The sequence below is a fragment of the Helicoverpa zea genome, chromosome 5 (assembly GCF_022581195.2).
Source record: "Helicoverpa zea isolate HzStark_Cry1AcR chromosome 5, ilHelZeax1.1, whole genome shotgun sequence".
NCBI classification, from domain to species: Eukaryota; Metazoa; Arthropoda; class Insecta; order Lepidoptera; family Noctuidae; genus Helicoverpa; species Helicoverpa zea.
Genome location: NC_061456.1, coordinates 4,365,112 through 4,382,535, shown reverse-complemented (window position 1 = coordinate 4,382,535; position 17,424 = coordinate 4,365,112). Strand labels below are relative to the sequence as shown.

Sequence of the window (17,424 nt, the reverse complement as noted above, 5' to 3'; positions counted from 1 at the left end):
AATAATATTTTGAAAAAATCGTATAATTAATGATATTTGTTTGTTTACAGACTGGCTGGAGGAGTGAGTATACGTGATAAGTCAACCAAACACAGGAGAAGCAGTAATCAAAACATTGTCTTTCGTAAACAAGAGTCGAGTCCTCGCGACCGACACAATGACCTTACAAAGAAATCAGAGGCGACAAAACAGCTGTGATTTCGTAATCATGAGTAATCGCTCATAGGTATTAAACTCGACACATCACATTAATAAATAAGACTGTTGAACAGAATTGATGTTTACATCTATACAAACTAGGCTGAGGTCACAGAGCGAGCGGGGAGCGACGGCGAACTGTGATTGACGAGGCTTTTAGATACAATAAAAGAACAGCGATTGAACAGAACTTGAGGCTTGTGTTGTGTCTTACTGCAATACCGTCGCATGCTCTCCGCTGACAGTATGACCTCGCCTCACAGTTTGAAAGGAACTGAACATATCCTGATTTTGAACACAAAAACTATGTCCCAGTTTATCGTTCCCCAATGAAAGACTTTGATATACCACGATCAGTTTCCTACAAGTATTAAATTAAGAGTGTTTTACATGAAGTAACTAGCGAAATTGTACAGTATTATAATATTAGATAAGGTCGGTTACGAAGTCTTAATTATATAAGTATAGTTCAAAAAAGATGAAATAATTTTGTGTATTTGTACATATCTCTATAAGTTATATTCCGTTCCTGTGTACATTGTTTTTTTTTTTTATATTTAATTCGAACGTTTCGTTTCGCTATAGGAATTGTGATGTGTTCAGAAAATAAAGCGAAGACGTTTTTTTTGTACATTTTATTATTTGCGTAGATGTTATATGAATGAAATGCAATAGTTATACATGCAATTTGTAAATAAATAGCAGTTTTGAATAGTGACATTTCGCAGAACTGATTTTGTTAGCGCATTAACTTAACCATGATTTCTTTAAATGAATTATTCAAGTGGTCACTAAATCGAATTAGCTATTGAATATTTATGTATAAAATAAAATTTGTTTGTCACAAGGTGTATTATAACGTTTTGTATCACATACCGTTGTAAAATTAAGAATATTGAGTGGCCATAAATTTAAAATGACGGGGTTCTGTCTGTGGTTGTAACATACATACATACAGCGTGAACAAAAGAAAGTTATTCTGCGCAAGGTGGAACTTACACAGTGTTTCAATAATTCCATGCACCTTGTATAAGCATGGTGTGCTGGCTCATTATTATTTTAATCCATGGGTTATGCTCCAATCAAATCCACCTTCATTTGCCGACTCCTGAGCTTTGAACATAATTACACGTTTCAGCCACAAACGAACCCCGACCCCCAAAATATGTAAATATGAAATGTAAATGAAAAATGTAGAAAATAAATGAAATCATTATAAGACTATCAGATAAAAAGATGTAAATTAGAGATCACTGCAAAACAGCCTATAACGATATCCCGTACCTAAAGTTTTTAGTTTTTAAAACAAAACATTGTGAAGTTGTGTATTTTAAATGAAATTGTGAATAAATTATCAATATTGATATTAAAACGTTTATTTCATTTCTCCCGTGGGGAACAACGCACCGCCAGAGTTAAGCTCATTGAATTGATAAACACGCTCGTAATTCCCGCTGTCCCTATGAAAAGAGCGAAGGTCCTTTTAAATTGGAAAGCAGATCAATTGACCATCCAATTACGTCGTCTTATACGTCGTCCGCCATAAGTCACAGGATCAATTCCGCTATTCCGCAGAAAAAGTCGTCCAAAAGTCGCGCGTTATCTCGCGGCAAATTGAAAATGCAGCGGCCCGTGTGATTGTGACGCAACGGGCTCGATGCCGGCGACATATGGACCTATTCAATTTTAATCGCATTTCAGAAGAATGGACATCGGATAAAAGTACGTATAAAATGGTTCCCCGTCCACGATAGGCCTTACTTAATAACTTGGTTTTATTTGCGGTTCATTCCGACGGATTTTAAGGGTGCCTTTGTTGGTACACAATTATTGTTTGCTTTTGATCTTTTTAAGTTGCACAGATATTTTGCGGACGCTTAGTGTGCACGCATCGGTGGTCCCATGATCGTTCGACGTGACATTTGTAAAGATTTCTGTTGCACACTTCCTTATGAATTATTTTGATACATTTCATGTTGATACTTCTTTTTGGTATACGTTGAAGTTACCTGATGTTGTACGGATCAGAGTAAATTTGATTGTGTGCCATGTTGTTAGGAAATACGTTGCAGTTTAATGAATGCCGTGGCAGGAAGTATTACTAATATAGCTTCTAATCCTTGAAAAGTTTAAAAGATACATTAATAGAATAGAAGCCAGGTAATTTAAACTGCAGTACCTACACCAAAAGACAGAAGTTATTTAAATAAAAATAAGACATCTTCCTTCACTCCTACAGTTACTTATAGCATCCTCTCCCAAAACAAACAAGAAGTAGCTTGTTTGTAGTTTTAAAAATGAAACGGCATTTTGGTGCGGAGTGGAGCGGGCATAAGTCACGGGGCCGGCGCGGCCAGTCCAGCGTGGTGATAAATGCACCGCTAGCGCGGGAAAAAATGTCGCCAGGCAAAAACCGCGGCATCACTCCCTGGGATTTATTGCACACGGCAACACCGCAGAATATTCCACAGCCGACACTTGGACGAATACTCTTACACCTAAAGCGGTATGCGACGTACCCCCCGATGTGACGGAACTTCGCACTTGGCAAAATTACGAGCGCTAACGTGCCACGGTATGTTCGCGCAGTACGATTTATTTGTTTAATTTTATTGAATGACATGTAATATATCGTGTAATTGTCGAATACTTGTCGTACAGGAACAATAAAATTGATAATTTATACTCTTACGCTTATTAACATTTCAATCGGCTGGACGTAACGATTTCACTGTTTAAATTATTCAGCGTTATGAAAATGTTTCACAACCTGTCGAAATAGACAGGCAATAAAATGCGTAAGCCTTTGAACTAGATAATGATTGTAATTAAAAAGCATGCTCACATTCACACGACTAAGGAGCAACATTAACCAAATAGGTTACAAACGCGAACACAATTCATTTTAGACAAATTGCAAGAGCCTGTGAGAGATAAAATTGAAATGGCCCATTGTATCGTTTCTGGTTTCCACAGCACAAGGAAGAGTGGGTCTGCATGGAGTAACACTCTGAAAAAGCTTTTGACAATAGCTACGCAGCTCCCAAACTGCCGCACTACATGTAATTGCTTGTTTTACTAAATAGATCTGAGATGAGATAGGACATATGCTTTACAATGATTTGATTTGTGATTCAGTATAAATTATGTTTATCAGAGAGCTTATAAGAAGTTTATAAGATATAAAGCATATCTTATAAGCAAGTCTGAAAAGTTAAGACAAAGTTTCAAGTAATATCTACTTTCAAATGAACATGTAACCTGGAATAACTTGACCTGAATTCATTGTATGTTTATGACATTATACAATCATAGATTTTTTCCAATGACTGGAAAGTTAATCACATCTGCTTATGATCTGATTAAAAAGATGATCATTAATTCTGAGATTTACTTCTAGCATCACAGTACAAGATAAAAGCACTGTAAGTATTTATTTACACCACAAAAAAACAACATAAACCAAAGCCTCTGAATTTAAAGAAGTAAACGTAACTCCACAAATCCTTAGAGACGCATCACCGGGTCGTGAGTAAGGGATCGTACACACTCCAGCGGTCCGACTATCCGCCTGATCCGGGAATCAATCCGGGACTTAGACGGCGTTATCTCACTGACCCCGGTGTCACGACGCAACTGATTTGCTTTTCAATTTTGTACCGGCCATTCTTTGTGACGCTTCATTGAACTTGAATTAAGAACGCAAAGCGATTTTTATTATCTCGGTGGACGAATGTAGGGTTGGTGTTGACTGATTGGCTGTTTAGGTTGGGTTTTCACTGTGATGGAAACAGCAGAACGTACCTAATTCTTTATGAAAGAGAAAATAGTGGTCATGTTAATACAAAAATGTCTGAACTTCGAAAACCGAAAACTTTTGGATACGGATTCCTTCTCATTCTTTCAAGCTTTTAGAGAACAATTTCCGGGATTAAAATTATCTCGACAGTACAAAAATAAATTTATAATTCAAGAAAGTATTGCCGTAAGGTATAAAACAAACAAATGGTCACAATAATACACATTTCTTATTAGGTAACTAGGGTAAGATATGCAACTACATATTTATCGACAGTTTTATTTATTTAACTTGTAACTTTTCAGTAAAAAACAGTTATCAAAAAGTAAATTAAATGAATTAAATTCAATAAGTAGATGTTTGCGTTAACATTATTTACAGAAGTTAGTTTAATCTCCAAGTAAGTATCTCAAACACTACGTAATTTAACTAGTAGCTTATTGAGGTATTTATCTTAATCGCGGAACTATAACTTCCGTTTATAAATTGTATGATGAAGTAATAGATATTAAAAGAGCTAAGCATTTACCGTTTAGCAGTTTCTTAACATTTTACAAAAAACATGCAAATGAGCGGTGGTTATGGTGGTCTAAATTTCAAACATTTACGAAATCGAAATGACCATAATAATAGATTATGCTATATGTTCGTAAAAAGTACTGAGGTATTGTACACAGCACCGGTCAGACACTGATTCGCTCGAGTGTGAAAATGTCTTTATGACGATCGCAAATCTTTACATCCAATGTTTTCAACGAGTTCAAAAACTTATTTTCACGACTGATGCTAGAAACTTGAGATGTTACTCTTGATATCGTTTTACAGTTACTAAAAAAGGCTAAACATAAAAATGTTTAATATTGTAAAGTCGATCATTAAACTGTGTAACAAACGATGACGGAACGTGGTCCACGACACGCTGGAATCAGAACATTCAGTTCCTGGAACTACTATTAGATAACAGATCAAAGATCATTTAAATTAAACAGAAACGATTAACTCCCAGACGGAATTCAGCTCTGAGGCGGAGGCGACGAATAAAATACCTATTTCAAATGTTCCGGCGAAGAGCCGTCGACAACCGAACGCACCGTAGAACATACGTAAGTTATTACGTCTTATAATATGTTATTTACGTACGCGGCTCATAATAATAAACAAAGTGTCCGGGTATTGAGTATCAGTAACTTAATAACGTTGGATGCACCTGCCCGCGCTCCCTCCCTCGCACATTAATATTATAATATATACAAGGAAAACGACCCTTTAATGCATTCGGCAGACGAACTGCTGTAATTATTATTTGGTGTAAACGTATTGAATATTAACTTCAGTATTGGGGGCGAGTAATAATCTTTTTTTGAGGCCAAAGTATGGTAATCGCGGCGGCAGTAACGGACGACGGTCGAGGGTCTGGAGACAGGTGACAGGGAATACAAAAACTGACGGAATTTTGATGAAATGATGCAGTCATATTTCTGAATTGTTTATTGCGATATGAATGGACAAAAACGTTGGCACCGAACTTTGTAGCGTTGTTGACTTGCAGTGGAGGCACTGTTTGTTACTGAACAAGCGGAATACACAATACAAAATGTGAAGATTTCGTTTTTATGTAGGTACGTGAGTATTAATTCTGTGTACGTCGTGACAATAACTAAATAAGGTTTAATTAATCATATTAATATTTTTCTTGGACGAACAAGTTTTATATAATTTGTAATATTTTCATTACATTATAATTATTAGAATGGCCATTAATAGGTAAACCTTATTGGAATTATTAATTCGAATTTATATTAATTCGCTGCGTTACTGCGAATACCGCTTCCCAATTTGAAGCTGTACTTAGTGGAATCTCATGTACACCTGGGTAAGTAAAAAAAAAATACATACTCATTGGAAAAATCCAAAAAAATACCCGACATATTCGAGGAATGTCTGTCCAATTTTCAAAACATAAATAGTATTGCAGCATATTTTTTACTAGGGGTAACCAGTATATTTTCGGGTGCATCACGTACTTATTTGGCATTCTAATTGGGTATGTTGTCAGAATTACATTAAGCCATGCGGGTCTGCTTACAGGAATGTCACAACTTTCAGAACAAACGGGGCTAGGAAAACTGTGCCTTTGTTCTGTAATTTGGTATGTGTTATGTAATAAGTAGGTACCTACAGTGTGTTAGCAAATAAATTAAAAACCTGCTGTAAGTAATAACGCTGATGAGTTTGTGTGCTTTATTCAGTTTTTTTTTTTGTTTTCAGTATTAGATAGCTTATTTATCCAATAATTTTGTTCCTAATAAGTCTTTAATCTAACTAGATGATTGTCAAAGTAAATACATCGACTTACGTTATATACTCCGTGTCTAAAGCGTTAATAAATTAGTGTATAGATTTTTTGTGTTAACTACAAAAACTAAATAAACGAAATCCCATATAGGTTTTTTTCTAATAAATAGCACACAATACTTCGAGCTTCTATACTTTTAAAAGTTAAAACGTTATCAAGTAATTAAAAGTGGCAGGTAGCTCGAATCACGTATGAATTTACATTGCAAAATGTTTCAACCCTTGCATTAATAGTTTTTTACTTTAGCCGTAGGTAATAGTTTGTATTAACTATTAAAATAAAACCTCTCAGTTGGCTTTATGACTAACAAATGACAAGCAGCTGAAACGTTCCAATTTACTTGTGTTCCAAAATCAAAATAAAAAGAGATATACGACTTCATTTGTTGATCTGACACACCAATGTAGAAAAGTAGTAGCAAAGACACAATTGTTCTTTTTTTAAACAATGACATTGATATGCTCAAAAAATAAAAATGATTACAGAATAGTAAAAATATTAAGTTTTTTCACAAATTCTTTTGAGCTATTGTGGTCTAAAATAGACAGAAAAGTAGGTATGATCTATGAAACTGTTAAGAAGGCATACTGCTATTAACTACATATTTAATTGCAAATATTATATATCAGTTCCATAAAGATTGCAGTTCCAACAATTTCACACATTCATTGACAATAATAATGTAGACTCTTTATTAAAAAATCGTTTATTACCTTTCCTACTATCTTTTTAAATAGCTAAAAAATCCTTGTAAAACGTTTCAAAGACGAAAGCACCTGTACAGGGCGTTTTATGTGTCGATCGAAAGCACCCACTTCCGACCCTCTAGCGGAACTACCTACGCACCTTTTAGTGCCTACCACCTTAACAGTTTTGACCTGGTTACTGGTCACAGTTGTTTTTTGTAGTAAGGTGTAGGCTTTTGTTTTGTAAGCTTGAGGCGTTGGGTAAATAGAGAATTACGTTTTTAATTTTCTTATGAGTCTTTATTTTTTCAACAGTAATGTATAGGACTTAGCCTACACGCATACTGCAGAATAAACATTCGGCTGACCGTAGGACCCGAGGTAGGTTTTTTTTTTAGAAAATCGTGAATCCAATCAATCTTTAGTCTGATACCGGAAGTAACATGCTAGCCAGACGTTTCTACCACTGCTCTAAACAGGTGAAGGTGACGCTGTTCAAGGCGTACTGCCAGTCGTTCTACACCAGCCAACTTTGGTACCGGTACACGAGGAGTGCGTATAACACTCTTCGTGTACAATATAATAATGCATTCCGGGTAATGATGAACTTGCCCTGGCGGTGTAGTGCGACTGACATGTTCGCTGAGAGCAGTGTTGCAGGGTTTGCTGGTCTAGTACAGAAGCTCAGGGTGTCATTCTACAACAGAGTAGCCCTGAGTAACAACAAAATTGTGTCCTCTGTTTTTCATAACGTCCATCTAACCCGAGAGATGAAAGACTTTTATAAATTTTTGATTACATATAGGATAAGTTAATACACATAATAATATAATAATATACATATAAGTAAGTTTTTATTTTTTTATTTAATTTTTGTTATTTTATTTTATTAAGTAAGTATTATGTATTTCAAAGTCTGTGTTTGTGTTAGTCTGTATCTAGTGTATGTTATGGGTAATTACCTGAAATAAACAATATTTAATTTAAATTACCTAATTCCTTTAATTAAGCAATTAATTTATGTGTTGCTCTGATCAATTGATCTGCCAAGGCAAAAATCGGCAAGATGGTTTGTGATTTTGTGGGGGTTGAGGTTCCCGACCTAAGCAACCACCAAGACTTTCGAATGACAATGTCAATGTCATTCTTACATGAAAGTAATAAAAATAACATATTGCATTTTCTTGTCTGGAAGTGCATGCAGCCGAAAGTAATTAGCCATGTTGTCCTTTACGTGACAACGTTGACTTTTTTATATCAGTGAATAATTGAGATAATATAGGTTTAAACAAACATAATAAAAACCTGGTTCAAAGAATTTTCAAACTTTGATATTTATCTGTCATAAAATATTCTCATTAATAAATTAAGCAAAAAATAGCGTTCTTATCGCTGTCAGTCTAGTATTTTAATTACTTGTAGAATTAATGCTATTATAATCTGCAGTAATTAATAAAAGTATGTAATCTTTGTCGTTAGGTCGGTGACAAGTGTGTGCACCTGCCTTTAACACCTTTTATCTATAGCTTATCTATTGGTTATAATTATTAAAATTAAGTACTTACTTTCTCTTGTTATAATAAAAACATATTTTACTATCGATTATGCGAGCGTTATTGCTTTATAACGAACTACGTATATATATAATTTTGTTATATCCTGGTGAACGTAGGAGCAAAAACAGCTTTACCGTTTTGGTTGAAATTTGGTATGTAGATAGATGATACCCTGGATTAACACATAGGCTACTTTTTATCAACACACCGTGCGGGGGAAGCCGTGAGCGGAAGCTAGTATTAATATATTTTTATTTATATCAATATTTTTTTCAACTCATATTTTAAAACATCATAAAACCTTTCCTTAAGGCACCTTCACCACAAATTAGTAAGTATAATGGAAGGTAACGCGATACTGCGCCCGCGCCCTGTCAACCCGGTGGAGATTACATGCGGATCAACGCACTCTCGACGCGTGCCTTGCACCTTGCCGTTACGTCATATGATTCGGTTAGGTGCCAACCGAAAAAAAGACTAAGATTGACAGAACACTAGCTTGCTAAGAGTGTTGATTAGGGTTTAATATGCATGTGAAGCAACGAGAGATTGTTGTTCATAGGCCGAAGGTTTTAAGCCGTCTTTAAAAAAGAGGATCTGTACAAGACAGATAGGCCTTACTAAAATTGATTGGTTAGTAGGTATAAGTTTCGTATTCAATAGGAATTCATTTAATTCTCTTAATTAAGTGCTACGAAATTCTGACTCTTATTTTTAAAAAATGTGGTGAAGCACGGTAAATATTTTTTTTTGTTAAATTTAATTTATTTACCAAATTCAGCTATTCTAGTTACGTTATAAAATCGAATGGAGCTATTTTGTATTTAATTCGATCAACAACACCACGTTTCGAAAATAATGTATAACATAATTTAATCGATCATTTATTGCTTTCAAAGGTAATAAAATATATTTCACTATTAATAGTAAATCCCACCGCTGTCGGAGCAGAATAGTATATGAATTAATTACGTCGGAGTTGAGCACCTTGTTTGAACAAATACACCTGATCGACGCCGTTTGTTGCACCTTGCTCCAAATTTTAAATGGAGCCATATTAAAGTTGGATAACAAAAGTTGAAGTGTTTCTTATTTTGGAAATATAAATATGTGTTATACTAAATACAGTAGTATTATGAAAAGAAAATAATTTTAAACACAGTAAATAAATCTCAAGAAAGCTTAGTCATTAAATCACTTATTTCTTTTGCATTATTTTTGCAATAAAAAAAAATTAAATCACGTAATTTGTGTACATATTTAAGTTTCCAAACTTCACCCACTTTTATTATTCTAGTTATAATTTGAATTTGACAATTTGACTAAAACGTCCTTGGAATTGAAAAAAAATGCTAACTTTCTAACCAAATTAAACTTCTGGCTTATATTTGGACTATAAACCATTAACAGTCTACATCTATTTCATTTATTGACATCATTTAACAGCTATCTTCCTTTTATCTTTAGACTACATACGTGAAATAGGAAATGAACGTTTTTTTTCACTTTATTGGTATTCTTAGCCAAAAATTTCCTTACCTTCTTAAAATGAAAACTGATACCAATATCCAGATACTCATTATCATTTTGCAGCCAATGCTCGCGCACGTTTACACATAAAATAGGGTACTGCAGCCATCAAAGGGCGCATAGAAGAGCTGATCATCCTAGCTCTTCTCTCAATGATAACTGAAAGCAGTCACCATATCCGAAATCGGCAGCGAAGTATATATACTCATTATCAAAATTTATATCAGTCTCATGTCATGTACCAATCTTAAATGCAAAATATTACTACGTTATATAAGTAGCAAAAGAGAATTTGCACGAAATGCTAACAAATTCTAAATTCGAGCTTTCAGCTGAACTTTTTCTATTACACTGAAACCTACCCACTTACTGGCACATTTTGAGAAAAGAAATTAAAATGCTTCACTGAAACAAGGCTCGAGAATGTAGCGAATTTAATTTCAATTTATTTAAAAATAAAAACTCCATAAGTCTTTGTCCATTCGTACTTTGAATTGTTTCACCTCATTACGTGCACGAATATCACCGACATTTCTTCGATCCTATACCATGCTTGTCCACTAAAATTAGACTGTATGACCACTGAAATAGAGTTCACTTTCTATCACCTAATCACCCAGTCTGGCTTCCGTCGAAGACTCTAACTATACGAAATTCAACTCAAAACTTTGGGCTAGAAATTTCTGAATTGCCTGATTTTATATCTGCCCTGATTATGGAGGATATCACAAACGAAAATGAACTTTAAGCCAAACGCTACAAAGCTGAAAGTTCATTATATCCTGGAAAATTTCTTAGGTGTGAAAACACAAGCTGGCCGTTTGTTCGGACGTAGGGCGAATGCGACAATTTTGCTCATTCGAATACAGAAGTGGGACTAATGGTTCGCTATTTTTATGTTCCCAATTAAATCGTTTCCAGTTATTGGACTATACCAGTTTTGGAATTTTAAATGGCAAGAAATATTATCCCTTTCGATTTATTTATTTTTTGTGCTCAATAGTTGTAAGGTCAGAATTGACCGAGTTTTTATCAGTAACAACGTAATGAATACTAGCGGTTATTATTATTTCATGTCAACGACAAATTACCTTACAGACATTCAACTATAACTTAATTAATATCGACATAACATTCTGACAAAAAATATCTGTCACACAATTTAATTAATTGAGAAGTTTCAGTAGATGCGTGTAAAATTTGCATATACACAGCGTTCGCTATCGCAAAACAAAAACACGATTTTGAACTCGAGGCTCACATGAAATAAATCGAATAAAAAAAATCGATTTTAAACGTTCGATCTGCGTCGGAGTGGGTGCAATTAAAGAGTTCCGAGAATCGATGCACCGGGACTGCGCGGAGCCTGCACGAATATACATAGTTACGCCATTCGTATGAACAGGGGATAAAAATAATTCTATCTATATGATAGGTCATGCACATTATATGCTTCAGTCGTGATGGTCTGCTAAGATTTTTTTCTCATAGACAAAGATGGCTGTTGATAATATTTTTCTAAGTAATGCCATGTATTTATGGATGTCGTTTTGATGTTCCTTTATATTCTTTTCTTTGCGACTAGCTATGGTAAAGACCATAGGTATCTTAGTTATGGACAAACCCTGTATGTACTCGTTTAAGTCGTCGTATAGGTGTTTAGAAAAAAAATCTAAATAAACTTTATAATAATTCTGTTGATCGGAACGCTTAGCGTAGCAGTTACTTATCAGATTACGATATCATTTGTATGTAATTCGAAGACACAACTCTTACTTACTACAATCCAAGCGGTAACTATCGTTAAATAGAAATCGTTATCGTTTCGTTAAATAAAAGATTCAATCTCATTTCCAATATTTATCTCAAAAACGCCTCCATAAAATCATCATAACCGAGACCTAATGAAACCCAATATCGATTACAATCGATAAAGCATTACAAAACTTAATCGATAACAAAAGAGCTGAACAAGGTGTTTACGATTCCGATTTTGATCTCGAAAAACGTGCCACAAGACAAAATCCTTAGCGAATAAATTATATAGAGAGTCGGTTGGTTGTTGTCGGGCCCTTAATTGGGCCATGTACAGAACGACGGAAAAAACGTAACATTTGTTAGGTATTCCAGGAATTATACACTTGTTGGTCTCTCGGACGGGGCCGGTTTATTTTCAGTGTCCCGTAATGAATGGTCTAACGAGATAGATAGATGATATCGGATTGCTTCTCCGTATTTCGTCGAAGTTTAGTTTCGATAAATAGTGTTTAAAAATGTAGGCCTAGTCTTATTAGTATCGAGTGCATTTTTGTACTTGATTGTATTATTTAAGTGTTATATCTTGCAAGATATTATTGTTTTGCTTCTATATTTTAGTTATATACCGTCGACAATAATCCTTCGAATGATATCTTAGAACTGACAATTCGACAGAATAACTTCCTTACTTTTCAACCTTAGTTCGTCAGAAATAATTTCACCACTATAAAATATTATATAAAACAGTACAGTAACATGCCTCGTGGACATCATACACGGCAGTTCTCCACCTGCATTACTAATGACCGCCGGCGACTGTCGCATAATCCCGGGATTACACGCGGGATTGGAGCAATCGGCCCGCTCAATGCTCTGGCGGACAAATTAATTCAGAAAAACTATTCGCCTAGGTCTGCGAACAATGAAGGTGAGCTTAGTAGCCACTGTTTGTACGTTTTAGAACATTAAAGAAAGTGAAATGTGTGCAGTAGGTACGAGATTTATTTATAACTAAGTAGATCCCAATTCATACAATTTTATTAATTTCTTAATAAGGGGAGATAAGTGTGATCAGTCAGTAATATTTCAATCGTTCAGAGAGAAACGAGAAAAGTTTATTTTTTATTAAAAACGAAATATAAGTTTATCATGTGCTTAATTATTTTTTTGGAACAGTATCCACAGAAAACATAACCCCTAAATTGGTCCTGCTCTTAGGTATATGTACAAAATATAATTTAACCTAAGAGAAAAGTAACCACTCATAGCATGAGCTTTCTTCTAAAGCCAAATGACAGAGTCAATTCTTTCTTTATATTTAACACGTAAAATCCAAGTCTCACCAACCTCAAAACATCATTCATATTTCACCACCGCAAAAGAGTTAGGCATCGCAATTATTTTTTATATCCCATCAGTATTATCTTCCCGGGGAAGCAGATTTCTTATAAAAAAATGGCGCAGTAAAGTTCTCAGCTAATACAAAAGGTGAAGTTGGAGCGTGTCGGTGAACGTAAATTGTTTATTATTTTTTATGAGATTTTCATGAAGACGATCGTCCCGCACTCGTTATGCCACGGAGTAATGAGAATTGATTCAATGGAGTGTTAATCTTTCTTCTTTTTCCATTATAAATTGGAGTGTTTCGATTTTTTAATCATCATCTTAGCGGTCAGAAACCTTATGTCAGGCAGGATTTTAGGGTATACCTATTTCTAGCAGTGGACGTATTTCGACTGAAATGATGATGAAGATTAAACCTGATACCTACGTGGGCAAAAATTAAAGCGATTCTGCATTTGTGATGTTGACAGTAGACAAAAATCGCGCACCAACTGTGTCGAAGAAACTTTGCCACTATTTGTAAATTGTAACTTTTATTATAAGTCCCTAGCTGCTAGTCATTTTAGAAAGCTGAGCGGGTAAAATTAAAATGCATCTATAAATTTGACACTCCTTTTTTTCATTCTCAATGACACCCAGCAAGATGCTCTCATCGTAGGTAACTTGAATTTTTAGCTAAAGATGTTGCTTTTTTATTTTTTATTAGTACCACTATGAAATATAATATGCTCTATACAGTACAAGTACATTACTGTTTTAATACATTTATTTGTGAAGCGTGACTAATCACCATAATCCTGAAAATTGACTCGTGAACATCTTTCAGCATACCTAATATTCTTTTTGTTTCTTTTTCACTAAGTTCTTGTGTGAGATCGTAAAGTGACTAGACTAGACACCGTAAAGTTCATCGTTTTATATTGAGCGCTTTTAACGCCATACATTTTCATGAAAACCCGAAAAATAAACTAGCTAGCATATCATTGATTAAACACGGAATCAATTAATGTTTAAAGCTATAAAATTAACCTTTGTGCCTATGACAGTAATTTTTTGAGACCACAGCAAGAGCAAAGTCATAGAGTATTCTAGGCATAGGTACTGTCATAAGCACTTCAAGGATTAAATTATGTTACAACCATTACTTAAAAAATACCCACCAAATAACATAACCATCAACTTCTAACAACAATTGAACCTACCTTCAATTTGGAAAGGCAACTTACCCAGCTCGTTGGAACACAAAAGACCACCCGAACACAACATTTAGTTATCTATCTCTCATAATACCCGTGCGCATTTTCCACTTTTCCCAGATTTCCCGAGGTGAAATCGCTAAGCGTTACCCTGATGTTTGAGGATGAGAAATGAGCGGAAGGGGGGTGAAAGGGGGATGTATTGTAAACACAATTACCACCCTGCGTCGCGCCCAGGGCAACAAATGGTGGCTAAACGACCCATTCGCCTGTGATTTGTTAGCAATATGCTTGAGATTTGGAACAGAAATGACTTTAAAATTCGTTCTTCGTACTTGTGTTACATGTTTTTGTGCTCCGTTGTGGGAGTTCATTTAGATTGTTATATTGCGTGAATTGTTGTGTGTTTAATGTTAATGTTTGGTGCCTAATTAATTTTAGTATCCATGTCAACAATTCTGTGTCTTGTTCTGTGATTTTAGTTTCATTGAAGGAGGTTGTGGCATGTAATTTTCATCACACGTGCTGTAAATATAACTGCGTCAGGCTTAGCTAAGCATTTACTCTTCTATACCTAATAAGATTTTTCTTCTACCTCTATTATACGTTGTCGTTATATATTTCATTTTAACTTCGGAAACTTCAAAAAAACTAACGTATGTTTACTTGCCGTCCTTTAAAATAACATAATTTTTGAGTGTTTGGAAAATCTCCTTATAAAATAATTTTATACTCGAACTCTGTTTATTCTATACTTTTATTCCTGTTAAACTGGTATGTCGGCCTATTTCTGAGTAGTAATATGTGTCATCACTCATTCTCTGTAAATTAATAGTGTTCTTAAAACCTGTAGGTACTTTGAATAACATTAACGTTAGGATCACAGTTTCATTTTCAGCTTAAATGACGCTTTTGACTGCTAGTTACTATCTCAATCATATAGAAACTAGGAGGCATTTCTTCAATTAAAAAATCTGCAAAATTTCAGTTCCTACTGCTTTCGATTTTTTTAATTATTTCACACAAATCTATCAATTTCTAAATACCAAATCATTTTGGATTTAAAACAAAAAGTTTTCTTTTGATCTATTATAGATCCAGCAAGCAACATATCAATGAGTTTTTGTTTTTCACAATTTTTTTTGTTAGACACAAATCTTGGTTTCGACTGAAACACGAACGACAGCATTTAAGCCTTAGTCATTGTTATAATGCTGGTTAGAATCAATACGCTAAAATATATCTGATTAGAAAAAAAAAACAAAATGCTTAAGAAGGTCTGATAAACATTCAAAGTAACACTCACAACAAACTTTAATAAGAGTACAACAATACAGAATCCTCGTTAATCCCTTACGGTTATAACGAGGCGGGCGCTAAAGGGCGGAGCCCCGGCCTCCACTCGCGGCTTCGGCATAAACAACTCAAGTTACAACATTTAATTATCGCTGTTTATTAAACCAGGCTCACCTCGAAGATATGAATCATTGTTAAATGATAACACTGGTGTGCTTCAAAGAAATTATCATTCACACCTACTGGAGATTGGATGGTCAGTGCCGTGTTGAGATTTGGACTTGTAAGTAAGAAGAATGGTCTGCAGAAATCTCAACAAGATGCTAAGGTAAGTAACTTCACTGTATATTATAAAAGTGTTGGGATTTGGTGTTAAGTTGTGAAGATAAAGGTAAGGGTAAGTAATTTTTACATGTACTTATTGCAAAAGAGATAAAAAATATAGTAATCTGCGGCCAGACTGAAATCATTTAAAAGCACATACTTCTGTATAAGAGAACACAAACTAAGTATGTATAAAAGAAAGCATTGCCGATGGTCAGTCGTTTAGATGAGAAGTTATTTGCTTTAATTTTTTTAACTAATTACAAACTTGTTAATAAAATTCCTTAGCAATGAGTTTTCTGTAACTCAATAGCATGTCGGTACATTTCAACATTGCTCGTACTAAACCGCGCTGAAAGATTAATCCAATCGCAGCCACATACGGATATAGCAACTCTTGAACGTTTTAGATGCAAGCTTTATAGTGATTTACGAAGTTCTCGCAACAGCATTGTAAGTTGTAGATGTAATTTAACAAGCTTTCTATTGTTACCATAAATTTCACACGCCTCCTATATTTACGAGCAAGGTTACATGTATATAAAACTTTGATATTTATGCTCTAAGTCGTAATAAGCATGTATCCATATCGCGCTATTTCAAGACAAATATCCACCATTGCTCAAACGCTTGTGATAAAAAGCAAATCAGGTATCGACTTTTAGTTAAAGGTGGGTTCTACTAAACGAGCAAGTGCAGCATAGACCCAACAGCCACACCTATATTCAACAATGGATCAAAGAACATAAGTTACAATTCCTCCGTGTTTCGGAAAAGACTAAACGTCCTTTCGTGGCAATTGGTCCTGATTGTAATTTGTAAATAATTGATACTGCTCATTAGTATTCGATTATGAGATCTCAGGAAGCTTGACGAACCAAGAGTTGACGTTGAACCTGGTAGAATTTTGGAACTCGGAAAGAGCAGACGTTCGAGTAAAAAGCCGGAATGTATACATATGGATACAGTGAAAGTCAAACCCAAGATATTCAAGACAGGAAAACATCGTATTCTTCCCAAGAAAAATCCATCTCCTAAAAAGAAAATGGCTCGCCCATCGGAACGTCCATAACAAAAGTGCGCAAAGCAGATCATGCGCCCGCGGCGGACGTTCGGACGGGCCATTTATCGCACGCGCTCGCCCCGCGCACGCCTCCCGCCCGCGGCGCCCGCACGACCACCACGCCCTAAGCAGGAGCGGACCCTGGACTGTGGAGAAGGGAAGGTGGAATGGACCCTGGTCTGAATGAGCCTAGATGATAAGAATGGCATATGAAGTTCCAAGCCGTGATGACAAGAATTTTGTGTGAACTCCTCGAAGCTCCGTTAGTAAATATAAGAAAAAATTGAACGAAAAATTGGCTGCCTGATTTTTCTTCTG

At 35.1% G+C, this 17,424-nt stretch overlaps 1 protein-coding gene across 4 annotated transcripts in view; it reads left to right on the top strand.

Annotated features, from left to right (window-relative positions):
- LOC124630297 (GATA-binding factor C-like) overlaps window positions 1–1,570 on the top strand; it is a 93,791-nt gene extending 92,221 nt beyond the window's left edge. For all 4 annotated transcript variants that reach the window (XM_047164127.1, XM_047164126.1, XM_047164125.1 and 1 more), the window contains one exon: window positions 51–1,570. In XM_047164127.1, the coding sequence (XP_047020083.1) occupies window positions 51–77 (27 nt within the window). In that variant the 3' untranslated portion in view covers window positions 78–1,570. The remainder of the gene's footprint in view (window positions 1–50) is intronic.
- Window positions 1,571–17,424: the final 15,854 nt, after the last annotated feature.